The sequence below is a fragment of the Meleagris gallopavo genome, chromosome 2 (genome assembly GCF_000146605.3).
Source record: "Meleagris gallopavo isolate NT-WF06-2002-E0010 breed Aviagen turkey brand Nicholas breeding stock chromosome 2, Turkey_5.1, whole genome shotgun sequence".
Classification (NCBI taxonomy): Eukaryota; Metazoa; Chordata; class Aves; order Galliformes; family Phasianidae; genus Meleagris; species Meleagris gallopavo.
Window position 1 is genome coordinate 7,632,709 of NC_015012.2, and position 27,144 is coordinate 7,659,852.

Consider the following 27,144-nt stretch of genomic DNA (forward strand, 5'->3'; position numbering starts at 1 on the left):
ACAGCTACAAATGTGCAGGTACACAGTGTTCCCCTTCTTGAGAGCAGTCCTGGAATTCCCCATAAGCATGAATTATTAAAGTCATTTTATATGATAAAGTCTTTAAAGTATTCTCATTTGCTGAATAATTAACTATCAGGATGACTTAAAATACTTAGTAAATTCAATGCCCCTGGGACAAACTGTCAGCGAGATTCAGTCTATTAACAGTAATGAATTTGCATCCAGTTCATTTTATATGAAAATAAACAGGAGTCTCCCATGAGTTCGTTTCGATTCAGATTGGATCTCACCTTAAACACTTGAAATCTCAGCCACAGGCTTTGTCTTATCATACTTTATTCCAAGGTCCTTTCTTTTGAATGTTTTTATTTCAGAAACTGTTGTTAGGAAAAAAAATAATAAGAAGTTGTCATGAAGAATGAATTTCGTAAGTCCAGTGATAACACAAGAAGACTAACATGTGCTTTCTATGTAAATGACTGCATTTATTTAATATATTGTGAAGGGCACTGAAAAGGCCTGCACCAGAAGCTTTAAAATGCAGTTCCAAACAAGTCACTGTCTCCTATCCATCTCCTAAGCTGAGTCTTCATCACTGAGTTCCTGCTTCCTGGAGCTTTCTGCCACTCAGTGACCAGTGGTCATACTTCCTAAGTCAATTCCCAAACACCTTCAATGCCCACTTGAGGCTCCTACAAGAAGGCAGCAAGCTAAGCAAATGAGACCTAAGTTATGCTGAGCACTACCTTAGGGAATATGAATACTGCATATTTCCTATATATGGTACAGTACAGTGTTTTGTCCTTGGTTCACTGATGGTCCATTGGTTCATTGATGTGAACCAATGTCTGCATCTAGTGATATTTCCTGAGCTAGCCCATCCCCAAAACTCAGGTCTCCTCTACTTGAATTAGTGCTCCTGGCCAGTTCCCAAGCTCCTCAGATTGCCCAATATTTAATTTGTTAAAATATTTCTGTATATAGGGCTACTTCAAACATAACATGCTTAAAACTCAAACTTTTGGAAAAGTTTCAAACCCTTACAAACGATGTAAAATGACAATACAATTTCAGCTTGAATTTATAAATGTCATCTATAATCATTGCTGGATTCCTCACATATATAAAATCAAGATTTGTGTCAAGATAAAATTAAAAATAGATTTATTGTTTCAAAGTTTCCTGAATTTTAGCTGTCTTCATCCCGTTGCTAGATCATAGTTTGCTATTCACTGTTTCCAACAAGCCACCATCAAAACAAGGAATGGCTGGATTCAGGCGGTCGAAACACCTGTAGAACTTCAGAGCATTGTAGTTTCGTGAGAATACTGCTGAGCAGGGTGAAGTGTCAAGTGAGCTTGCTGCTATTCCTTGCCTATGGTTTTGGCAGAATCAGATATTTTGTTCAACTGATTATAATCTTCTGAAGAAAATTATTCTCATAAGATTTTATGTTTGACAGCCTGTGAAAATGCATCTTGAGGCATGAGCAGATTGAAGTAATGGTACTGTACACCTCTGACTATACACTGGCAGCCTCCTCTTTCCTTGCTCCCAGTTGATCAGCAGACCAGTGGCTGTAGATGTTGTTGTTACCTCTGCCAAAGTTTTCCCATTGAATTATTTCTGTAGTAGACCTATGAGTTCCTTAATGAGGTCAGGGAGTTCTCATTTAGCTTTGAATATTGTGTGCACCTCATTTCACTGTATTAAAGCAGAGAGGATTTTCTTCCATGTTGACAATATTTACAAGCTTACTGATAATTTTGTTTATGGGTGTAGCCTCCCAAGTGCACTCCTGGACGAAGTAACTGGGTGCAATATTGTCTGTGGTGGAAGAGTGCCTCTTCTCAGTGAACTGTAGGTTGCTAACGTAAAACTTGGGTTATAAAGAACTGACATGGCACAGCCTGTTAAGAAATGCCATAACTAATAATGATCATGGAGGTGAAGAACTCAGCCTTTCCGACATCATTGCTCAATGAATATCCAATGAAGAGCATATGCAGTCAGTGTCAGAAAGTTTCCCAAGGCCAACTTCCAACAAATTACATTAGGGCCTAGCAAGATGATTTCAACCTTCAAATCAATAGCTTTTACCCAAAAGGGATTCATGTTGTGACAAGATAGATAAATGCTGCATAGTTCAGAGGCAAATTGGGAAGCCCTGTATTTCTACTTAGAATTAAATTCATAATATTAGTAACACTAAAGTTTAGGTAGCATTTCTAACAGAGGCATCGTAATAGCGAGATAGGATATCTTACCAATTTTCACAGAGGCTGAGGTCCAATTTCTTACACTGTTCATAAAATGACATTCAAACTGTAGGGGCCCTAAAGCTTTCCCCTTACTGGCAAGGAACATCACCAGCTTGAGCCTTAAGCAGAGAATGTTCGTTTCTTCTCAGTTCTCCGTATTTTACATTGAATGGCTTACATGTTCTTTCTGATAGTTCTTAATGGCACATTCCACATGCAGTTTGAGACACCAGTAGTTTGAGACACCAGTATGGTGTCACATGCATCCTGCTGGCTCCAAATTGCTTGTGTCTTACTCACATCTTCACCTATTCTTAAGAGTCAAATGAGCCCACTTGCATTTCAGACAACATGTAGAATTGTCCGATGGGTTTTGTCACCTTCCCCGGCCCTGCATTAGTATGGTTGATAACAGTGGTTTCTCTTCTGATCATAATGACTCCTTGATGTACTCTTTCTGACACTGATGACAAAGCCTTCTTCATTTCCTGCTCTTACTTGACACACACATCTTCCTCTTGCTATCAGATTTCAAGCAAACTGAGAATCCTAGCCTTTTATTTGGTGGCATGAGTTTTATTTCACTGCATAACATGTTGATGGCATGTTTAAAGGTATTGCTCAAAATGCAGAGGAACTGTGATCTGGGAGTACTTGGGGGGCACCAGCTGATGCTACGGTTTTCTTGAGCTCTGCTCCTTTCAGTTTAATTTTTGTTTCCTTTATTTTAGTTGAGGTCTATAGTAATGCCAAACTATTTTTGGCTCCACCTCATCTCACCCCTTCACTCGCTTGTGTCATGATGTCAGTTTTGATCTATATCTTCCACTGCTAGACATCTTTGCCTAAAGACATAATCCTCAGCCCCTAATAATTATAAGCACATCAAAGTCTAGCTGGTTTGCTTAGCTGCAGAGGTCCACACAAAGATCTGTGTATCTTCACTTGAAAGAGATTTATAGTTATCTGTCAAACTTTAGAATAATCGTGACTTGCCTTTTTCTTCCTTCTTCGTCGTGACATATCCTTGTTTACTACAAAACCTGATTTTGAACTACACCACTATATGTTTGAAATTAAGGCACTATTTTCTGTAATATTTTAATTGTAACGATTCCCATATTTCTAATATCTGTCAGCACTAAAAAATATGTCCCATTTAATGTGAAAAATGTTTAACAAGAGCTCATAGATTACCATGATTTTGCCTTCATTTTAAATGATGTATGGAGTCACAGAATCGCAGAATTGTAGAGGTTAGAAGGGACCTCTGGAGATCACTGAGTCCAATCCCTGTTAAAGCAGAGGAAAAAAAAAGTAACTGAAAGAGACAGTTTTGGGGAGTTAAACTTTTGTGTATGTAGCTACATGGCTATTTTATAAACAAAGTAATTGCAGTGTTTCCACGTTCTGGAAATTGAGAGGAGCTGTCCCTCTCTGTTTTGTATTTGTTGTTCTTACATTAAGTTATTGCAAGGTATGTCTCTTGTCACAGATCATTTCAGTACACTTCTAGCTTATCCCTCCAGCAAAGTTGGTGCATGTGAACAACAGAGAGTAGGTGACACTAATTACCAAGTAAACAACTTATTTTCTGTAGCAACATATCAAGAAGTAACTTGCAAAAGTGAAAACAATTCACAGTGAGGTTTCTTGAGTGAGGATGTTAAATGACAGAGAATGATTCATCTTAAAAGATCTAGAAGGGATGCCCGTGGCATGGCATTGGAGTATAGAGAAGTAATGAATGCACAATAATTAGTATGTCTGTTATTACTAGCAATTTAAATAGTATATTTATATCGTTCTCTATTTAAAATAAAGGCAGAAGTACTTTGGATGTGTAAAGATGCATCACAAGTAAAAAGTTTGAAGTCATTAAAAGATACACTTTTTTAAAGCAAGGCATTCGTGCCTATGTCCAGCTGAAATTTCTGTGGATAACCACACTTTCCTTCCCAGTGTTATACACTTCACAGTTCCAGTCAGAATTCAATATTCTTTACTTCCCTGCTCTGACACTATGGAGTGTTGCCTTTCACTCCATGAATCTCTGTATGTGTACATGGCCATATACATGAAAATTTACAGAAACCTTTTAATTTAACTTCTTTTCATAAAGCTGGCATCATTCATCATCTTCATGAGAATGAGTGGCTGAGGAAATTTATATGTGCCACTCCTGAAAATATAATCCTCAATAAACTGGGATTATCGGCCAGTTCAGGAAGTGATTTTGAAAACTTTGAAGTGAAATGTGATGTATGGGGAGATCATTCAATTAATGCTGGTTCTTTTCCTACTGCTTTCTTAACATTCATTAAATACCAGCTATTGAGGTGTCAATTTGTATGATGAGTTTTTCAGCCAAGCTGTGGTATACCAAGAGTAGAGTTAGGCTCCTTATTTATGGTCATCACATTTGAAAGGGCTCAAGCCTTGGAAAAGCATATAGAAATTAACTCAGGATATGGTTGAAATGTCAGATTGATGGCAAGCATTTCTACATGTCTGTAACTTGTGTCATGCCTGAAGAAGGCCTTCTCCAACATTCATCCTGTTTTTTGTTGCTAGCTTCTCAAAATGGAAAAGGGACATTTGGAGTTCTAGGAATGTGAGTTCTCAATACTGGCTCTGCAGACCAAAGTTGATTTAAATAAGAAGTACACATAGTTAAAGTAACTGTTGAAACAAGCTATCAAAGAAATTGATGCATGAAAAGCACCTTTGCATGGAGAGTGAATGAATACCTTTCTGGGAAATAGGTTTTAACCAAATACAATTTATATATGATTCAAACACAAGTTTTTCTGGCTCAGTGTAGGATACCTGAATGAGATTTAATGGCCTCTAATTCACTGTAGGTCAAACTAGATGAGTTGTTTTGTATCATTATAGTGTAATATTCATATGTACTGGATTTCTGTCTTGCCTACAGCTCTGTGAAAAAGCCCCTGGTAAATCTCCCATTAGCTTCAAAAGGCCCACATGTAGGCTGAAAGACTGCAGTTAGAAGCCACATAATGTATATTCACACATCTCATAGTATGCACGTGTGTGTGTGCATAAGTGGGTGTTATGTTTACACATACTCAGCCAAAAACTGTCCAGTCATAAAAATAGCTCTAACTCCGAACATGAGAGCTAGATTAATTATTATGTGTTTACATTTTGCTTTGTGACATCAGCAGCCACAGCTGGGTTTTTTTTGTTGTTGTTGTTTTTTTGGGGGGGGGAAAGAAGAAGAAATGATCACAGCAGGAGGTGCTTTCATAATTGCTGTAGCTGCTTGGGAGCGAGGATCTGTAAGTTCACGGTGTGTCAGAGGCATGTTTGTCTCACACACCCTTGAGCCATCCTCAAGCCTCTGGGTTTCTGATAGGCAACTTGCTGGTTGCATTTCTATGCACTGAAAAGAGTTGGCAAACACATATTTGCATGGCAGTTGGTATGTGTTTTGTCCTGTTTGTTCTGCGTAACATAACGTGATGTGACAGGCTGCAATTTATCACATCGGTGGCATGACAGCAGAGGAATGGGAAGAGAGGTATAATGGTGGTCTGACGCAAGGCATCAACTTAGCATTAGGTTGTAATATCTCAACATGAGGTCTTTTTATATTCGCCTACCAAATAATTATCACCAAACGTTCCCCATGCAGGTGAGTTTAAGAAGTGGAGATCAGATAGTCTACATCAGGGGAGAGTTGTAGATATGAGTTAGGAAAGAACAACACTTGTCAATAAGAGACTCTTTGCACATCTGCTTTCTGATCAAACAAATAAACAGAAACACTGGAGGACAATTTATTTACTACATCCTCTTTCACTACATCATCACCTGCTGCACTACAGGCTGGGAATACCATGGAATTGCTGCAGGCAAAACTGAAGGTTGGAACTGTTTTCCTTCAAAGGCTGCTCGAGAGACTGCTTGACAGTTTATGCCCAGAAGACTCCTTTATCAAAACCAGGTTTGATGACCTGATGGAAGCTCCTGTTGAATGCTTTCAGCCTATCAAAACCAAATGCCCGATAAAGGCCTGTCTGTTGGTGTTCTCCTTTGGAGAAAGCCATAGGGGAGAGCTCAGTGGGGTCCAAGAGGAAGCTTTGCACCCATCACTGCTGTCCTCCTTGCACTGTCTGAAGAACTAAGCTTGCCTTAAAGAAGAAATAACATGGGTTGTTAGAGAAAACACATTGATGGAAAAGTCGTGGACAACGCAATGAATACATCAGAACAAATGGCTTTTTTCCTTAATGTACCTCATCAAATCCATTTCATTTCAGCTATTTGAAGTACAGTTTCTTTAAATATTCTTCTTGAGGGTTAGCTGGCACTGAAACTTCTTAAAATCTCAGTGCTGTGAGACTGCTGCAACTCCCAAACTCATGCATGAATGGTATCTGAGTTCATGATCCCAAGAAATCCTGAACTGTGCAAGATTTCAAACTGTAAAATTTAGTCTTAAAAGCAGATCATGAGGCAACGTTGGTTATCTCTGCATTGTTGATATTATGAAATGGCAAAATATTATAATAAGATGAAAAGATAGTATTAATAACAGCTTAAGCATGTATGATGATCATTATAATTACTTATTTACTGTGGGTACACGGTAAGTGTCCCACCTTATCATCTTTATGATTAAGCAAAGAGCTTGATTTCTGCCTCCTACCTTCCTAACCCAGGCCTGGCTGCAATCCGTGGCATTTGAGCTCCTGGCTCTCGCCACAGCCTCCCTCTTCTTGCCCATATTAATCTGCTACCCAGTACTTTTGCTGGATGTAACCTACCTTCCTCTGCTACATCATATTGTGGTTATCTGCTGAATTTGGGCATTGGCTTTGCTAATATTCTTACTGCTGAAAATTTCCCCCTTGAAGATGCTCATATATGACTGAAGTGCACAGGGGAAGAGCAAATTTTGGGGCCATCCCAGAGCCCTTGCAGAATAACCTTATTTCACCTCCCGTCACTGCCCTGACATGAGCCTGACATGTTCTCACCCTCTGACTGCAAGTCACAGAAGGAGGGATGTGGAACCCCATCTGAACTTCTACTGAATCATCATCTCAATCTCATTGCAAAATTTCACCACCTGACTACCTAAACAAAACAAACTTTTAATAACGAAATGGAAGATGATTGGTACAACTATTATTTTATATAATTTTTTATTATATATATATTTATTATATATATATATATATATATGTGCTGCATAGTGAACTTTAGTGAAAGAAAGCCAGCCACGAGGTGCTTACTGGGAGCCCTTGATTTTTGCCTGCAGATGGGGAGGCATTTAGCTCACAGCGTGAACATGGAGCCCATGTGCATGTAGTTGGCTGTGCTGAAAGACTGTACTGCTGCTGCCTTTTAGGCAGGCAGGGAAGAGTTGGGCCTGCAGCACTCTCCTGCGAACACAGAAATAAAATATTATTGAGAATTTTAATAGGAAGAAGTGCCTTGAAAACTCCTGATATCCTCCAAAATTCCTGAAAGAAGTATGAGCTTCAGTCAGTGCCTTATTTTCACATACTATTATCAAATACACTGCCCCAGCCTATTCCTCTGTGTGCCTGGAAGCGGTATTGCTCGCTTACAGGACCAGGAGCAGCCCAGCAGGTCAGTGACAGGCCGATGGCAGTCCTCTCAGTCCAACCCCAACCTCCTGAGTGACTTTGGCCAGCTCATTTGAGCCCTCGGTGCTTTCATTTCCCTTTGGGGAGCCCTCTGTGATGTGCACCCCTCCTTCCCGCAGCATCCTGCATCGCAGCCCTGGCTTCTTCCCATCACCTTTCCAGCAGTGCCCTCCCAGAGGTAGGAGCACAGCCAGGCCAAGTCCGTTTTCTAAGCTCACTTATTTTCTGTGATTTGGAGGAATTTTTACAACGCGCCGCTGGGAAATCAGCCGTAATATTCTTGTTGCTATCTGCCGTTAGGTGTCAGTGTGACAACAACCATGATGCACAAAGGCTTTTCTAGGGGCGGGCAAGACACTCCGTGCTCAACTTCTCCTTTCGGGATCCGGGAAAACACAACGTCCAACCGAGAGGAAGGGGAAGGGAGAATAGAGCCAGCAACACCTTATTTCAGGTTTTTCCACCACCCGATGGAAGCTATTTACTAGCAGATAAGTCTGTTTGCGTTTCATTCCGTGCGTCTCGGGGCTCCCGGTGCTGTGGTTCTCAAAGAGGTGCAATATTTACCAAAGCAGGGGAAGAGCTTCTGCACACACCGCCCCGACACGCTGTGCTGGGGCAAAAGAAACACTCGCCGCTACTGGTAATTTGCAGTCTGTAGGAGGTAAACAGCTCTGCCCATGCACAACTGCTGAAGTATTCCTGTAAGGTGATGCCTGCTGAGGATGGGTAAAATACTGGCTTAGAAAAATAACGAGGAATTCCGTTCATTCAGAAGGAAAGGATCTAAAAACTTAAAAAGTAGTTTTAAAATGACGGGTTTTTTTTTCAGTCAAAATGATCCATTATTTCAGTGTATGGGTGGTATGCAAAGTAAAGAAATAGTAAAAATGTGATACATGTAAAGGGGTTTGTTTTTAAATCAAGCTTCTCAAGATGAGATGACAAACATAGCAAACAATTTTTGTTTAGATGGGAGTTTTTAAACTTAGTACAGGTAGGAAATAAAAATCTGTTTTGGCCAAAAAACAAACAAAAAACAAACAAACAAACAAACAAAAAAAAACAGTCTTTATCTGGAGAAAATTATTTTCAGAAAAATTACTTCTGATCCCTTTGGTGTTGAGAATATCTCAGGTACTTGTAGGTTGACATTTCCCCCCTTATTTTTGAAGCCAGGAGTGTTCCCACCATTGATTTTGATCAGATTTAGGTCAGGGCAGCGCACTGGCTAACTCATATTGGCTTTCCCAGGGATCAGGGAATCTGCTGTGCAAGAAAACTCTTTGAGGACAGCTTTGCCTTCCTCTTGCCTCCTTAGGAATAGAAGAGATTGTGAGCATTGCTTAACTTTGTTGCCATGATGATGTTCTCCCATTCCACACGCTTCTGATCTTGCCTAGAAAGCTGTCTCCAGCGCTGCAGTGATTTGCATCCTAGAGCGGGTCGGAGGCAGTGGGGGCAGGACAGGCAGCAGCCAGGAGGGCAGCAAAAACCTCTGCGAGATGGGGGGTGTGGGCAGGACTGGTGCTGGCATGTAGGGGAAGGAAAGGATTGCTCCAGTAATGCAGGAATGTGGAAAGATGCTTTGTAAGGGCAATCTTTTCCTATTGAGCCTCACTTGCTTTCCATGGATACAATATGCACTTTAAATGATGAAAGGATCAACACTGTATTCAACAGATATCAGAGAATGCAGGCTGGCTTAATTACCTCCTCTTAAAAAAAAGTCTTTTTCTACAAAGGTGAGCATCTGTCTGAGACAGAATCTTATCTCCAAACTCCTGTTGTGCACTTCAGTGAGAAGAGTGAGGGAGGGAATGAAATAGGGCCAGGGAGAGACACCGGGATCTTTCTCTTGGGGTTTTTCTCTGTTGGCCTCACCACCCTCCAGCTCCCTGCCAGCAGCCTCTGTACTTACCTGGCCATGGCTGTCTATAAGGCCTTTGGGCATCCAAACCAGGTGTCAGCAAGCCCATGCAGCAAGCCAGGCAGGTGAGCGACAGCCCCAAAATGCCTATCAGGGAGAACCAGCTCTGATATCTGCTTCAGTGCCTTCATTAGCCACACCTTGCTGCTAAATTGTCGAGTGTCAGTCAGGGTGCTCCAGAGATGGTTACAACAAGGTGTGCTCTAATACCCCAAGTGCTTTCATGTCCCAGTGCCTTCGGGTGCTTTTAGAAAATGCATCCAAGTTTCATCTCATGCAGTGGGATTTAGCCAAGAGACACTGAGCAGAGCACCATATAAGTGTCATTAAGAGAGCTTGGTAGCAGGATGTCAGAATGTATGTTGTGTGCATGTGTATGTGTCTGTGTGCATACACATAATTCAGACATATACACTTTTGGCACCAGGGAGGTTTAAAATAGCACATCAGCATCAAATATGGCAAGTTTTGAATTCATCTCCTCAGCACGGCTAGTTTTGTAGCATCATAGAATCATAGGGGCTGGAAGGGATCCCTGGAGATCATCAAGTCCAATCCCCATGTTTCCTATGGTGGATGTGCACATACAAACCTGACAAAACTTGGCACTCATTTTATAGGAACTTACCCAAGAAATTCAAGACTTTGTATTGTAATTCTTAAAGCACAACAACAACAACAACAGAAGTAGGAAGTCAGTATTTTTAAATGGACTGAAAAAAAGCCAACATGCAAGCATTTTAAATTTTGGTATATGTTACATGGTAATCAGCTTGTTGGTATCAGAATAAATTTACTCTATACAGCCTTCCAGCATAAGCCACATCTTTTCCATGAGTCCCGCTGACTGTGTGTGAGCACATTTGCCTGGCAGAAGCCAGCAAGCACTGCTGATTTGTAATTATTGTTTTGTTTACAGATGGTATTCCCATTTTTCTATTATTTGGATTAGGGAACCAACCGGTCCCAACTTTTTCTTCATTAAAAGTAAAAGAAAAAATCTCCTTTTAATAAGTGTACGCTTCACACTTTCAAACTTCAATAGCATGGAATGTTTCACTTGATCAGAAAGCTGATTTAATTTGCTGCTAGGTTAAATGTTAAAGGTTTCAGTCTTATGACCATGAATTCTCAAATTAAATTCAGCGCATTGCTTAAATTTCTAGCTGCAGTGCATTTAGGCTAATTGCTTTGGTAAGTTGGATGCTTAGTAACTACCACTCTTCTGAATTTTCATCTTTAGAGGAGAGCAGTGAAATAAGCCTGAGGGGCACAGGTGGGCTCGCCTGCTCTTTGCGATTCACCTGTGGCGTCTTTGGATATCTCTTCCAGTCTGACCACATCCTCAGACCATGTCTGATGAGGCTGTTCTGCTGACAAGGGAGAGAATTTAAACACCTGTAGGTTTGAGCTATTTAAGCCCAAATCAGTTTTGAAGCAACAAGAAAGGCTGAGCAAAATGGTTCAGATTTCAGTCAGTTGTCAGCTAAATGTGTGCACTGGGCCTTCAAGTATTTGGCCAGACACATCTTGATTGCTTGGCTTTTGTTTTCATCCTTGGAAAGTCAGCTGGATAATAGCCCCTAGCCAAAGCCTATTCTGCAATGCTGTAAGTGGGCAGGGCCTGGGGGCCAGCAGGAGAGCTCACCCAAAAAATACCGAGCTATCTTGACATATTTCCTGCTTTTTTGTCTGCCAACTTATTTGCACTCCTTCCTTTCAACATTAACCATAAAAATCTTTCGGTCTGAACTTTATCACCACTGATGCTCTTCCCTTTGGGAGGAAGCCACTATGTAAAGCACAGGGTGATGGAAGCAGCAAAGGAAACATCTGCTAGCTGTACATGGGCAAGCTCCAAGCACCTAGCCTGAGTACCTGGCTTTCTCCTCTTTGTTTACAGCATTTTAAGGCTTTTAGTTCTCACACAGCATATATGTCATTAAATGTCCAATGCCTCTTTGCACACGTTGTTGTGATGGCCTGTGGCAACCTGAATTAATTGTTTCTGTAGTTGGTGGTGGTTACTAGCAGTAATTATTATAATTTGCATTTATAAAAACACCTTTCATCTAAGGATCTCAAAATGCTTTTACGCACATTTAATTAAGCTTCACAACATCCTGTGAGGTAAGTGTCAAGAGCATCGTTATATCCACTTTTACACTGGATTCCCCAAGAAAACAAGGTCAGTCCCTACCATGGTGGGTGTTTGGGTCACATCACACACTGGATGAAGCAGGAACTAGGGGTGCCGATGTTGGTCACTGTGCGTATCCCACATCACTGCATGACCACCACATACACTGGCCAAGCAGCTGAAGCCCAGATCTCTGGACTGAGAGGGCCAGTTCCTTCCCTCAGGGAATTCAGCTACAGAAAAGTCTTGAGAGGAAAAACCAATCAGCACGTATTGCACAAGACAACCCGTGCTGCAAAGATATATTTTTTCCCTCATTTTCTACCATGAAGTTTAAGCCTCTCTTTGCAATCTGCGCTCTGTGAGACATTGCTTCTGCAACTGAAGGCAAGAAACCAGCCGCAAGGAATGTGAAGTTGCCCTTTAGAAGACTCTCACCTGTCTTAGAAGAAGCTGCATGCACTTCATCTCCAGTCTTGGATCAACTCTATGTGCAGTGAACCCTCCTAAGTCCAACCACATCCAAGGTACCACTTGACCATGGCATTTAGAGGTGAGGACAACACAAGCTTTGGCGCTTGAGAGGACAGTAGCAGAAGTCAGTTTTCAAACGCCCATTTCTTCATCATAAATTTGAAAAAGTGTTGTTTGAACTGAACCCAGCTCCCTGTAAGCTCTGGATAAGCCCCAAGGAAGGTAGATCTATGTAAGTGCCTGCAGGTTGGCTAAGAAGTCCATGGTCATGCCCTCTGAGTTCTTCACCGTCCCCATCAATTTCTAAAGGCTTGTTTACATACGACAATGACCAGATTAACTATTTTGAAAGAACTTTGCCTGTGGATGCATCTAATGCAAAATAAAAGCCATGTTTCTAAATTAAGTGGACTCACAGGTAGGGAAAGATCATTCTGAATAATGTGAGAAAGAAAGTTATTTGTCTGTAGTTCGTTCTGCCAGCTTATTCTGAAGTGGGCTGCCTGGCTGATGCCTCACACTGCTACATTATAAGGCAGGGACACAGTCACATATTCATCAACAACCAAGTTTGTTGTCAGCACAACCTTTTCTCAAAGGGGGTGTGCCAATGCCAAGCAAGAGGCACAGTGTCCTTGTCCAAGGTCTTACACAGCTCTCTGTCCTCACTTGGTGTTATTTCTGGTTTTACCTAACAGCATGAAATCATTCCTGAAAATATCCGTGTTTGTTTCTAACAGCAGAAAACTCAAGTGGGAGAGGCTTTGATGTGTCCCACTCCACTCATAGGAGATGCCAGTAGCAGAGAGGCTTTGACCTGGTGTCATTGGAGGAGCACCCCAGAGATGCCAAGAGAAAAGCTTAATCATTCCCAGAGCATCCTCCCAGGGACAGTGTTGCTTACCCCCAAATCCTTTCAGTTCCCATAAATCAATTTACGGGGTTCATTCTGCTCCCGTGTTTCTCTTATGGCATAAAAACACACATCATTTCACTTGGCCTGACACTATCTGCTTCACTTCAAGCAGGAGAGGATAGTAAGTGGGCTGAGACTGTGTTTTTAGTGACAGTCCTTGTAGGTTTTCTTCTTTTCCTCTGATCCCAACATGTTTGTCTTTAGGGAAGGGAAGGGAAGGGAAAAGGGAAAAACAAAAAGAAAATGCAGGAGCGATCTGGGTCTTGCCAGAGTACAGTCCCATAGGAATCACAGCATCAGGCCCACAGAGGGTCTTACTGCAGCTACCAGAAAGCTGTGGCAATAACTTCAGATCAGTACTCCGGGGTTTATTTCTTTTTTGGGGAAGTTAAAAATTCTGCTCGAGTTATCTCCTATAGCAAAAATGACTCCATGGGTACTATGTTATCCTCTTTGGACCTCAGTCACTCCCAAAGATTCAAGATGAACTCTGCCTGCCCAGGCACCAGAGTCAGTGCCCCGAGGAATTTCTTCATATCTCAGGGATATGCAGGATGTGTACTCGCATGCCCTCACTGCCTCTCAGCACCAGCTATACATGCAGTTTTGTTTTAGGAACCTGTACCTCCAGTATTGCAATATCTCTTTCAGTCTCTGTCATCAAGAGTTTAAATACAGTTCAGATCAGTGTTAGTGGCCCAGCTCCAAAAGAGGAGAATTGCTGCAATTCGTTATCTTGACAAATTAACTGGTCTGAGGCAATTCCTTTTTGAGAGAGATACAATTAGCTAACTCTTGAACTCTAGCCTTGCTCCAGCGCTATGGCAAAGTCATGCACCTGCTCCAAAAGTTTTGATAATACAACTAAGTACAACTAAGACATTTCCACCTACAAATATATTCCTGCACCAGGAGCCATAGTGTGCCATGGTCATGCCTTGCTGTCCTTACACTGCTCTTGTACCTGCTGTAGGGTGGGCTGATGGTGCAGCCTCTGCTGTAAAGGGATCTGACCTCAGCTGACTGAAAAAAGCCTGTATGAAGACCCAGGTGACCTTGTTGAGTAGCACCTAGGGGATGGTACTCGTTGTGATCCCTCAATCTGTATAGACCTGGTGAAAACAGGATTACCATCAGGTATGGGAGCTGATGCTTCAGCTTCCCTTCCCTCCTGTCTAAGGGAGCAGGTTTTTTTTTCTGTCAAGCAAAGGGAAGATATCCACAGCTTCGTCATACTTCCAGCCTCATGTGGGTAGATGCAGTCCCCTTCCCATTCTCCTTGGAAAGCAGCTCCTGCACTCCACAGCATCTCACCCTTGGGCATCATATTCCTTTGCACAAGCACTCCCAGCTACCATGAGATATCCCTCAACCATTCATCCAAGCCATTTTGGAAGCTCTGTGTGGGATGAGAAAGCTGTCCTGCAGAAGGCTTGTGTCTGCCTGGAGCCTCTTTGTATGGATGTGGTGGCTCGGAGGTTCCTAGAGCTCCACTTTGAATTCCAAGCCTTCAGCATTCAAAATGTTTAACCCTCAATTTCTTTTCCCCTTTATCAGTTTGGCCAATTTCCAGCTGGCAGTGTTTTTTTTGCAGGCTTCTAGCCTGTTTCTTGTGCTTGCGGATGTCTCCCTGTCTCAATTAACTCCCCAAAATGGTTTTCCTCTCCCCTGGCTGGCGTATCTGCTCTCTGCCTGCAGGGCAGGAGCTGGCAGTGAGCAGCTGGGTCCCTGGGCTGGAGATGCCAGGCAGAGGGTGTGCCCAGCATGCAGTGTCAGGGTGAGCAGGAGAGGAGCACGCTGCTCAGCAGCATTTGCTCAGCAGCTCTGGGCTGGACCTTGCAGTGGCATCTCTGGAGCACCACAGACGAAAGATCAAGTCTTCCCGGACTTTAGCTTTCAGCTTTAGCTGAAATGCTCCAGAGCACGCACCCGGACAGTGGGAACGTCTGCGCTCACTAGCGCAGTCTTACTCTGGAATTAGATAGTAAAATAGGATAAAAAAAGATCTGAAGTGCCACTTACCAAACAAAGAAAATGCCTAGTCACCTGGAGCATCCTCCCTCCTGCGCCTGCTCTAATTGCTCAACACAAGCAGCCCTGGGCGGCCGGGCTGAGCCTTGGCACTCCGGTTCCTTCTCGGCACTGCGACTCCTTCTCATATACTGGCAGTCAAGAGGAGAGCTGCTCCCTGCTGCCAAGATTATAGGCAAACTTCACACAGTTTGAGCAACCTGATAACATCTGGAGACACGAGCTCTCCATTGCTGGGACACCAGTCAAGCCTTTGGGTGGAGAGGGCCTGGAGTCAAAGCAAATCCTTGGCTGTTCAGATTTTCTGCTGGCGACCCATCACAGCTTGGTGCTACCACATCTGGATCGTTCCTGTAAGACACACCTTTTTCTTTAAACTAAGTACTGCTAGCATAATTTCTGAGGAACCTGATTACCTAGGCTCCAGGAAGATATAAAACAATCTGTTCAGCCTATATAGTGGTTAGCTTAATCTTGTGTATAATTCTAGCAGAGCAAATGAGCAGTCAAGATTGAAATCTCTGCTGGAGTTAGCGAGGACTTGGCATTTCCACGCAAAGAAAACCTAAAGCCAGGTTTTACTGCAAGCTACGGAAGGCTGCTAAATGCTATAGTCTGTCTGCCCTACTCAAAAAAAGAGTTGTTTGTGAATGTTAACTGCTTCTTTACCACTACCACATCACTTTTATTTCAATTATTCCCCTTCCTGGCACACCCGCCTAGCCATTTTGCTGCTGCTAATATGCCTAATATCCAATCAGTGAAATAATGACATGTTGTGCTCGTGCTAAGAGTTGCTGCTACTTAGTAGTGATTGAAGTACCTTATCTTCTCAAGTATCGAATTGTTAAATTATAGCACAAATGGGAGATATTCAGATTGAATGTGCCTTTTCCAGCTCTCGGCAGCAACAGCTGTTCTCAATAGGTTCTGAAAGTACTGTAAAAACAGTATTTCAACAAGTAATGTTTGTCAAATGAAGGCATGGCAGCTCTGGGAATTAACAAAATAATGTAATCTGAAATAAGAAGCCATAGAAAACCAAAGCAGAAGAAGCAGAGTTTATATTCCCAACACCTCTCAACGAAGCTGGGTGCTCCAAAGTGGTTTCCCTGCAGGAAACGAAATGATTTTAATGTCTCTGTTTAATTTAGAAAGACAATGTTGGGAAAACAGTTGTTCCCAGAAGAAAGAGAGCTGCCCATGTTCCTGTCGGTAGTGACGTTCCCTCTGATTTGGTATGTGGAGAGGTAACCCATTGGCTGTAGAAGAGCTTCCACGTAGGTTGGGTGGCAGCTCCTGCTGCACTTATTTCCCTTAGAATGGCTAACTCAGCATGAGAGATTTCAGCATGTCAGAATTATAATAACAAAATAGAGAGTGGCTCACGTAATACCTGGAGATGGGTATTTGTTAACGTGGAAGTAGCTGCTCAAGTAAAAAGGGAATTTTGTTGAACTGCCTCAATTAGAAGGTGTGATTGTTGAGGCTGTTTCTGTGGTGTTTACATCACTCCCTCTACCTAACCATCTGTATTCCTTTGGACCTTTTATTTGTTTCTTTCCAAAACAATGCTATGATATACTCAATTCTTCACCAAGAGGAGCGGCGTGCCTAAAGTCTGTGTGGTTCACTGGGAGTTCATTGGTATATATTTGCAACTCCTGAAGCAAAAACCTGATATTTTATCTTTAGCAGGAGTTACATTTTTGAACTTATTGAATTTTTCAAAGATCAGCATGAAGAGTTCAGATTAAATGCTTGCTTCAGCGTTTTAAAGGCTCCTTGTGTCCCCGTTGCCTAAGGAGGTCGTGCATTAGGATTGCTCTGTAAACATCAGATTGTACAGAATTGGCTCTGCATACCATGCTGAGCACACAACGGAGAAGTCAAATGGCTTATCATTCACTTATCAACTAGTTTATTTCTCATGCCGAAAAGGCTGGATTTTTACAAGAGCAGCTGCTACTTTGTAAATAATGTAATGGCTTCTGTTAAGTAGAGCTGTCAGGTTTGCAAACAATATTCAAAGAAGGCTTTCGTTTTGCTGTGTGATTGCATACTTTCAAATGTTTTTTTTTTTTTTTATTTTTTTTTATCCCTGAAAGCCCGTGGAGGAGGCTGGAGAATGGAAACAGCCTCTGATTTGCAGACACTGATCCAATGGAGGATAGACACAGTTAAATAGCGATGCAGGGAAGGCTGAGGTCTCAGAACCTGTGTTGTGTTCGGTGTGCATCCTGCTCCATAAAGCATAGGAGAACTTTCAGGGGTCTTCTGAAGAAATCTCCTGGGCTCTTTCTGTCCGGTGCTATAGGTGGATTAAGAGCAGCCATCAGCAAATTGAGGAAATACAGAATGTGCATTGTATGGTTGTGTGGGCACAACATTATCCTGACACTGTTTGTGACAACTGGGATTTAGTAGATAAATATTTGTAGCATGATTTAATTCATTTTATTGCATCTGATAAATAACTTTACTGATGAAACAATGCTAGCCGAAATATCAACTCTCAAGATTTCAAAATTCAAATTTGGATTCAAATCCCCTTCCCCCAGGGAAAATGGGCCAGTGTCCCACAGCAAAAACATGTATGTCTTCACTGTAGAGCACTCACTTCAGGTTTTGTGACACCTGATCGTATCTAATGTCGCACTGCAACACCACAGCTGTACACTCAGACAGGACAGGCTCAGTGTTAGCAGCCTGACTTCAGTCTCAGCTATTGAACTGAGATATGAAAAAGCAAAGAAAGCCATTTGTATTCCCCATAGGTGAGAACTGCTCTCATCCCCACTCAGGATTCTGAGCAGGGAAGAGAACATGTGAGGCAACACGACGATGGGAAGAGGTCAAAGCTGACCAAATCTTATTTTGGTTCTCAGTACACTCTCCTTTCCTGGCATTTCTCAGGCTTTTACACTCCAAAATGCCATTGCTCCTTGGAGTAATGGGAAGCTGTGGAAATCAGACGTTGGTGAAAAGAAGTGAAAAAATAGGTGAATGACGCCAGTTTGACTCAGCCAGTGTGGCTTAGCCTTATCATTTAGAAAGCTAGAGGGTTTGATGTTTCCAAGCACTTAATGAACAGGCAGAATGTGGCAGTCAGAACCATATTCCCAAGAAAAGGGTGTCAACACCCATCCTGCGAGAGCACTGCTGGATTTTGTCTGAGCGTACAGCAGAAGGAATGCTGTGTAAACCACTTCCCAGAGCTCTTCACACACACCAAAAACAGCTTTTCCTGTGCCTTTTAGGTTGCTGTCATTGTTTCCTTTCTTCTCGTGGCTGCTCACTGCACAGGCCTCAACAAGAGACCTTCAGAGGAACCCACTTCACTTGCCCTAGAGCTTCCTAGACATAGAGCATTGCTCGTGTTTCTTCCCTCCTTTTTTTTTTTCTTTTTTTTTTTCCTATCTGTATTTTTTATTCAAGATAAAGGAAAAAATGCACCAAAGCTGGTTTATTATTCAAGGCAAGTCTATTATTTATTTATTGCAGTGTTGTGTGCATGCTTGGAGGTGTGGCCCCTGACTGAGTTGGCTGCTGGCAGCGATTCTCTACATTATTCCCTCTTTGGGAAAGGGAAGCTCCAAAAAGATGGGGTACTTTAGGAAGCCCAGTCAACTGCTACACATCACCTTCCTGCGCATTGCAGACGTTAACAGTATCTGGGTAGCATGGAGTGTAGGAATAGTCTGCAGCAATCTGACAGCACTTGTTTTTTAGGACTGAGAGATGCAGAAACGCTTACAAGTAGCTTTGCCCTCCTAATCTGGTGAGCATCCTGAGTCCCTGGTCAAAATGTAAAGTAGCAGTATAGCAGTGTTCACAGGAGCATTATGTTCTCTGCACTGCCCATGGTGTTGCCATGGGTATCACACAGATTAGCTTATACAGGATCCAGGAAGGCAGAGAACAAGGGCAGAAAAACAGGATTAAAAAAGAAAAAAATAAATAAATGCAAAAGGGTCTTATGATTTTGAGAAAAAAATCTTTTAGAGTCTGTATCTGTAACAGCATTTTTCCTTAATCCAAATTCTGCCAGCCTGCGGCTTGATTACACTATATATTTATTTTAAGCGTCACACTTTGATTATACAGTTCCTCCTCTGTATTTCCAAGTTTTTTGGGTATTTTAAAGCAATTCCCCTCCCCAGAGGGCTCAGATTGGAATTTGGGAATAGAAGGCCCGTCCTTCACGTGTCTGAAGGCTTCGGGACTTGATCATTGACTAAAATATTTTTGGAACAAAGATAAGAATAATTCAGGAAATGTGATGATGTGGACATGGTTAGTGGGCACAGTGGGGATGAGCTGACAGTTAAACTGGATGATCTTTGAGGTCTTTCCAACCTTAATGATCCAATGATCCTAAGTTACACAAGCATGGGGGGGGTCCCGTCCCATCCCGCTGTACTTGGATCCATATGGCAGCTGCTGCTGGTAGTCAGCTACTTGGCCTCTTTTTCAGGGAAAGAAATCAAGAGTGAAATGTACATAAGCATATGGTTTTCTGTGACACCTCAGGCAAACAGCTGGCAGCTTGCTTGGTGCTTTTCCATTGAGCCAGCCTGATCCCGTAACTTGCTTGTTCTTGCAGAGCTCCTGGGGCATGCAGATGAAGGGGACACATCGTACGAGGCCTTTGGTGGTCAGGTCCCAGAGCACCAAACTGAGCATGACATGCCCACAGCCAGCCCGGCCGTGCTGGCCTCTTCCCACAGGTGAGCTGAGCTGCTGTGCTTGTTCCTGATGGCTCCAGTTGTCTTGCACCATCACAACCACTTTTGAATTAAAACACTTGGGTAGATGCAGGCCTGCTTCAACAAATGTGCAGAAGAGAGAAATGCAGAAATGGAAATGCTATGCTTGGTAGGTGTGGGTGTAAGCAGCTCTTCTAAACATCCAGAGTGATCTTTTCTGGAGCCTGTAAGCTCATCACCAGCTCTGGGTTCAAAATCCCCAGGATGATGTTACGAGAGCACACTTGTGCTGAAGTTGATTAAAACTAGGAACTTGTTCACTGTGAGAGAAACTAACATGCTAACTAACATATCTAAAGGGAGGTGGGAGGCAAATGGATGAGGATAGGCTCTTCTTGGTAGTGAGTGGTGATAGGACAAGGAGTAATGGTCTAAAATTTGAACATAGGAAGTTCCATACTAACATGTGGAAGAATTTCTTTACAGTAAGGGTGATTGAGCACTGGGACAGGCTGCCCAGAGAGGTTGTGAAGTCTCCTTTTATGGAGATATTCAGGGCCCATCTGGATGCTTACCTGTGCAACCTATTGGAAATGAGAATGAAACAGTTCTTCACAGAGATAAAAAAAATAGTTTGTTTCTCCTGTTTTCCCTGATAGGAAAGAAATAGTTATTTATTTACAGGGAGTATATTTTCTGTCCCTACTGTATGTAAAAACATTGTTAGTAAATTTAGTGTGAGTACAGCATTGAACTTCCACACTGGTGAGTCATCCTGTTTGCATACAATCGTGCTGAGCACACTCTGTGTGGGCCAGAATCACATTTGTGGCTCATCTCTCTGGCCAGGATACTCCAGCATTACTGGAGACTTCGCTGCCTAATCTGCGGCATCAGGAAACATCATGCTCTGTGATGAGCAGATGGTTAAGCAGCATTTTAGGAAGTGTCTTTAAATTGGTTCAACATAGGAACCCAAAATTAGAACTTACATGCTTTCTGTTGCCTCTGGGAATTCACCTGAAACATGGCAACAGTAACACCTTAAAATACTGCAAAGTGTGAATGGCAGCTGCAGAGTGCCTTGCAGCTGAGCACCTTAGGAAGTGCACAGCTACATTGTTATTCTAACCAGTTTCCCACATCATAAATGCATATCTGACATTTTCACTGTCCACTTCTCCACAGCCTCCAACCACTACCTGCAGTTTCAAAATCAATAACCAGGACACATCCTCCCCCCTCCAAAGGCCCTCCGTTGTTCATTAGCTTGGCCATTTTTTTTGTTATGTTATTGACTTACAGTTCCTCACGCTGTTTAATGCTAGTTTTCAGTGTTTATGTATTCTGCTCACCAGTGAGATAAATGTACAGCCTGAATCATTCCCTATTTGCTTCTGAAGTCTTTCGAGACAAAAAGAAGAGACAAAAACTCCATTTTAGTAATAGATTTACTACAATTCCTTTCTGTTCCCTACCCCAGGCATCATACAGCCTCCTGTCCTGGCCAAGCTCTGCTTTGTGTGTATTACTGCAGGCACCTTGTTGATTTGCCTCCTCAACATCACTGAAATCCATGAGACATTGTCACGAAGGTCTTGATTTGCAGCCTGAGGAGCAACATTAGCCTATAGCTTTTGTGTGCTTCGTTCCCCTGCACATTGGCATACCATGACATCATACAGCAAATGTCGCTTCTTGTTGCATGATAAGCTCAACTCTGTGCTCAGGAGGGTTGCCCCAAGCTTAGCACAAGGGGAGGTATTGCTGCTCTCATTGTGAGCTGCCCAGTGTTCACCAGTGCCACAGGTCCCTGCTGGGTCATGCACCACAGCCTTGAAGCTGGATCTGACTTAACAGCTGAACCTGCTGTGAGAAGCGAATGGGACCAGATGGCCTTCAGAGGCCCTTTCCAACCTAGCATCCAACTTCCTAATGTTCTTTGCAAGTTGAGCATCAATATTTGGCGTGATTAAAACCCCACAGCCTTATTTGTGCAAGTAAATCAGAAGTTTCACAAAATCAGTACATGTTCACACACACATGTATGTGCTCACATACACTTGGCATGCGTAAATTCAGATGTACACAGCAAAGTTACCAGGCTGTGCTGCCTTTGGCTAGCAGAGCCCCCTGCATCTCTGCAAGACACCACAGTGGGACTTTTTCAGTCTTTAGCAAGAACAGCACTCAATGGCTGCTCATTGTTCTTTCCCGGAGTCCTTTATTCATCTGCTTTGACTCTATGACTTTGTACCAGCTAGTTGCATCCCAAAATCATTGGCTTGTGTTACTGCCAAACATCACCACCCCATCAGACCCAGATACAGTCTCAAATTTCTATCTCACCCAAGGTTCTGGAAGATCATATTCAGCACATACCTCAACTATTTCTCCTCCTGTATTTAAACACAGACCATGCTTCTGTTTTGGAACAGCTGAGATGTATCTCATGAATTGCATCTAGGCAAAGGCCCCAGGCAAGCTCTGAAGACAGAGCTTAGCTTAATAAACCTGTTACTGATGCCCCTCAGGGAGCATATGTGTAACAGAAGTGCAGTTTTCAGGCTGCATAATTAGCAAATCAATTAACTCTTAACACCACCATCTCCTTTCTGGCTCTGCCGAATGAGGAATGGCAGAGCCTGTGACCAGGACCAAAATGATAGATCATAAAATAGTCTTGAAGATATATTTCCCTGAGAACCTATTATGGGCAAACTCTAGCTGCTTGTTTTGCCCTAGCAGCCAAAAAGCAGAAAATTTCATATGGGGCTAAAAGGAGTTTTACAGATGGCAAAGAAAACTGGAGTAACTCCGCAGTGTTTTATGGAAGTAGCGTGTGATGTCAGTGCTGACATGTAATCAACCTTCCAAACAGTGCCACAGAGCTGTGGGCTGTGAAAAGTGCTGGACAGTGCTCCAGGTAAGGCAATTTCTTTGCTGTGTGGTTTCTTCCACTGTACCACAGAACTGGGAACGTTTTACAAGTCTCATCTCTGACTTAGGAGTTGACCACCGTCATTCTGCCCTTCCAAACGGCAGATATGCCACAGCCCAGCAATTCTTGTTCTCTCTCATTATTCATTTTTTTTTCCTATTTGTTTTTCTATTTGTGGAAATGTTCTGACCAGCATAACTCTTTTGCTGCCTGTAAATAAGGGCAGTGTTTTTATAAGATCTGATATTTTTACAAGATCTCAGAGTCTTTTTATCATAAAACTTTCCTGTCTCTTTTCACGTACTGAAAAACAGACATATTTCTACTCCTCTACAAAGTTGCTATGCAAAGCTCAGAGGCATGCTTGTATATTTTGAACTGTAAACCAGTCACATCTCTTGAAGCATTAAGAGCACCACCTGACAGTTTTTCCTATCTATATACATTGGTAATGGAATCAGCATAGAGAGAAAGAGCCAGAGAACTCATCCTTCAACCCTGCTCAGCCCCAATGAAGGCAACAGGAGCTTCATGTGCATCAGGAAGGTGGCAGCAGCAAACAGACACAGTATGTCAGGCAAATTAATTAGTTAGCACGTGCACAGCACCTTGACAATACAAAATTAACTCTTATTAGCCAATACGTGCTCAAGATGCATTGAGGTGCACTGCACAGCCTCTTGATTCCAGACAAAGGTCCTCTTGATTAAATTAGAGTGCTACATGGCCACATTAGCTCACTTGAAGCACAAAAAGTTTTGAAAAATAAATTTGGCTTCGTCACATGAGCACCACGTAGACTTAATGGAAATTTTTCCAGCATTCACAAAACAAAGAAAAATCAATACAATGTCTGCCAACTCTTCCACTGAAAACATTCTATAACCTACAGCGCCGAGAATCCCGAGCCAAGATAAACCACCATTGCTGACAGAAAATACTGACAATTATTTTGCATTGATTCAATTTGGCCCAGCCTGGGCTGACCTTGTTTATTCATCTCGGTCTCCTAATTCATATTAACTTGGCATCTGGATGGGACATGTGGTACATGGGCTGAAGACCCACTTCACTATCTCAGGCTCAGATAAATGCAGCGCATTGAGTACTTCCAGTGCCTTGAGCTCTTAGGTAGATTTATATGCATTAGACAGAACTGGTTAAGTTCCTTTTATCCCCGCTGGGCTTTTCATGTCTGTTGACAGTAAAACTGGAAGCCGGGTAAAAGTAACATCTTCTTCTAAGCCTTCGGATATACATGAAATCCTCCTAGTATTGGTCAATTTTAAAGACATGTCCAAAGAGGATGGACGGTTTTAAGCTCTTTTAAAACATAAAAATAGAAGGGTTATGGCAATTTGGCAGCCAAAAAAGCAGTTTATGGGTCTCGGCAGAATTCAAGGCTGTCTTTAAGAAAGCTGATCAAGGTACTACAGAGCAGATAATGGGGTCAAAGAGCAGAAGAATCTCTTCATTTCTGCAACCAGCATAATCTGGTCTCCAATGAAGTTTCTTAGTTTCTTTTGCTGAACCAATAAAGCTTAGTACGACCTGAAGTTGCATTACTGCAGCTTAAGCGTGGCTTGGGAAAGCAGATGAGGAGCGTTGCTTTTAGTTGCATGGCAGATGCCCAGCTGCTTGCATAGCCATCTCTCCACTGGTAGGAGGGTGTATGGGAACTGTTGAATCACGGCCTGAAGCACTGATTGACCACCTGGGTAAAGCACTGAGTCAGCCCTGGGAGCACAGGTGAAGGCAATTCAGCTGTGTGACCAAAAGGGGTGGAGCCTGGCTACACCTCTCCTAGACTCCATTTAAGGGCTGACTGCCACTAGGGAAGGATCTCTTTCTGGAGATTGCTTCCTTTGGAGTTGTTGTTGTTGTGTTTTTTTTGTTGTTTGTTTGTTTTTGTTTTTTTTGCTGTGTCTAGGATACGGGTAAGCATTTCATTTATTTTGATTATCTCTTTCCATTGCAATAGCCTTTCTAATTATAAAACCTGTAAAATACCATCCTAACTATGCCACTCTACTAACTGTGTATTTGTTGATTGTACAGAGGGGAAAAAAGGCATTGGGAAAAACAAACTTTTTCAGTTTGTGCCCGTTGTCCCTTGTCCTGTCTCTGATTGCTGCTGAAAAGAGCCTGGCCCCATCCACCCATTAGATATTTGTATGCTTTGATAAGACCTGCTCTGCAGTACCTCCTTTGCTCCCTCCCCTCCTATCACATCTGCTTTCTTTTTAAGGCCCACTTGCTGTGGACTGGTGAAGTCCAGTGATGGGGAGCCTGGAGCAGGTGTCACCTCCCTGATGGAGAAACCCTCTTCTGGGCACCAGGAAGGTAAGCAGCCAGGTTGCTTCTGAGTGTAATGCAGCTGAATGGAGATAAAAGAGTAACAGTGATTGGCATCTGGACAAAGAGTTTGAGTTTAGGAGTTAAATAAGCCTTGAGCTTCTTTTGCAGAGCAGGAAGAGGGACTTCTGCAGCAGGTGCCAGCTAGAGTTCCTAGCGCCTGCTCTCAGGTCATAAAGTCAGTCTCCTGATCTTGTGAAGCTCCTGATCCTGCAGTGCTGTTCCTGATTTGACACAGTCAGAAGACAAGCAAGGTGTCTGTTAGTTCTGGTGTTGCTCTGGGCGTGCAATGGCCAGGTCCCCCAGCAGCTTTAAGCTAGCAAGGCAGTAGTTCACACTGCTTCTGCGGCAGTTCTGCAGCAAATGCATATGGCTGTCCAGGTCCTCCAAGGCCAGATCCAAAGTAGCCTGGCAGTGTAATGGAGGAGTGCTCCAGCAGGACACTAGTGAACGTCTTCCTCCAATGTCAGCTGTGCAGGGAGAGGGGATTTTTTGCCCTCTGTCTTGCTGGGTGCCCCTTGCCTGTACAATGGGGCTGTAAGAAGGGAGCCAGTCCCCTACTTTCCTCTAGGCTCCCTCCCCTCAGCCAGAATGCCCTGCCTGGAGAGACCAGAGGCCACCCCAGCTGGCACCAAGCGAGGCACTTATTGCCTGCAGCAGGACTTCTCTCTGACGTGTGCGGCTGGTAATTCTGCTCAAGCTGTAACATGAAGCCTCACCCCCCAGCACCTCCAACAGCACAGCCCTCACAAGGCACCCCACAGCTCCCCAGGGACTGCACAGTGAGCATCCCACTGCCAGCAGCACCTATGGAGCGGGGACAACGTGAGAACCCGGTCCCATTGCTGCCCCACGTCTCCAATCTGCCCTGTGTGCGCAAATCACTGTTGCTTTAACCTGGCGTAGAGTTTGAAGAAATAAATCTGTCCTACATGTATGAACCTGCAGGAGCAATGTATTAAATATTTTAATTGAGCCATTGAATAACAGGATATAAAATAGCTGTGTCCTATAAAAAAAAAAAGGGAAAGAGTTACCTAATGCTGTACCCTTGTTTATTTGGGTTTTTCAACGAGTTCAATGGAATGTAAATAACATGGTGATCTTCTGTGTTGTTGGTTTGTTTTTTTTTTTTAAAGGAAATTTGAGAGCAGTTCCTACAGAACAGGTAACGCACACATGATTTATTTATTTTTAATTTCTGCTTGTTGTTATTTACTTTTATTTTTGCAACTTCCTGAAACTCCCCAAGCCTGCTCCTGCAAGCTGCCTGCCTGCAGGCTCTTGCTGGGATCGGTAGGAGGGCTCTGCATACTGCATGGTCAGGACAGGACTGTGGCGGATTGAGTGCATGACAGTCAAAAATGGTCGTCATCTACTGGCTGCTGAATAGAACACAAGAAAGGCCTTACTGTCCTCAATCCACGTTCATCTCAGTGAGTTAGCTGGCATTTCCATTGGTGCTTACAAGCAGCAAGACTGCTGTAGAGAGGAGTGAAATCCTATCCTGGGTTTTCATGATCACTTGAAGCTGATTTAACTGCAAGGTGCTGCCAAAAAAAAAAAGTGGCCTAGCCCTTCTCCTCCAACCAGCCTCAGTCCTTTTACTCTGTGGCAGTGTGGGTACTTGTTGCATGGTCAGGAGCTGCACAAGTGGTGGGGGGGGGGGGGGAGGGACGAGGACTGTGCCTCATCCCCAAGCTCGTATAACTTCGTATAATGTATGCTATACGAAGTTA

At 42.9% G+C, this 27,144-nt stretch overlaps 1 protein-coding gene across 5 annotated transcripts in view; it reads left to right on the forward strand.

Moving 5' to 3' along the window:
* WDPCP (WD repeat containing planar cell polarity effector) overlaps window positions 1-27,144 on the forward strand; it is a 142,703-nt gene that overhangs the window by 111,374 nt on the left and 4,185 nt on the right. For all 5 annotated transcript variants that reach the window (XM_010706458.3, XM_019612552.2, XM_019612554.2 and 2 more), the window contains 3 exons: window positions 20,007-20,130; window positions 25,299-25,393; window positions 26,545-26,573. In XM_010706458.3, the coding sequence (XP_010704760.1) occupies window positions 20,007-20,130; window positions 25,299-25,393; window positions 26,545-26,573 (248 nt within the window). The remainder of the gene's footprint in view (window positions 1-20,006; window positions 20,131-25,298; window positions 25,394-26,544; window positions 26,574-27,144) is intronic.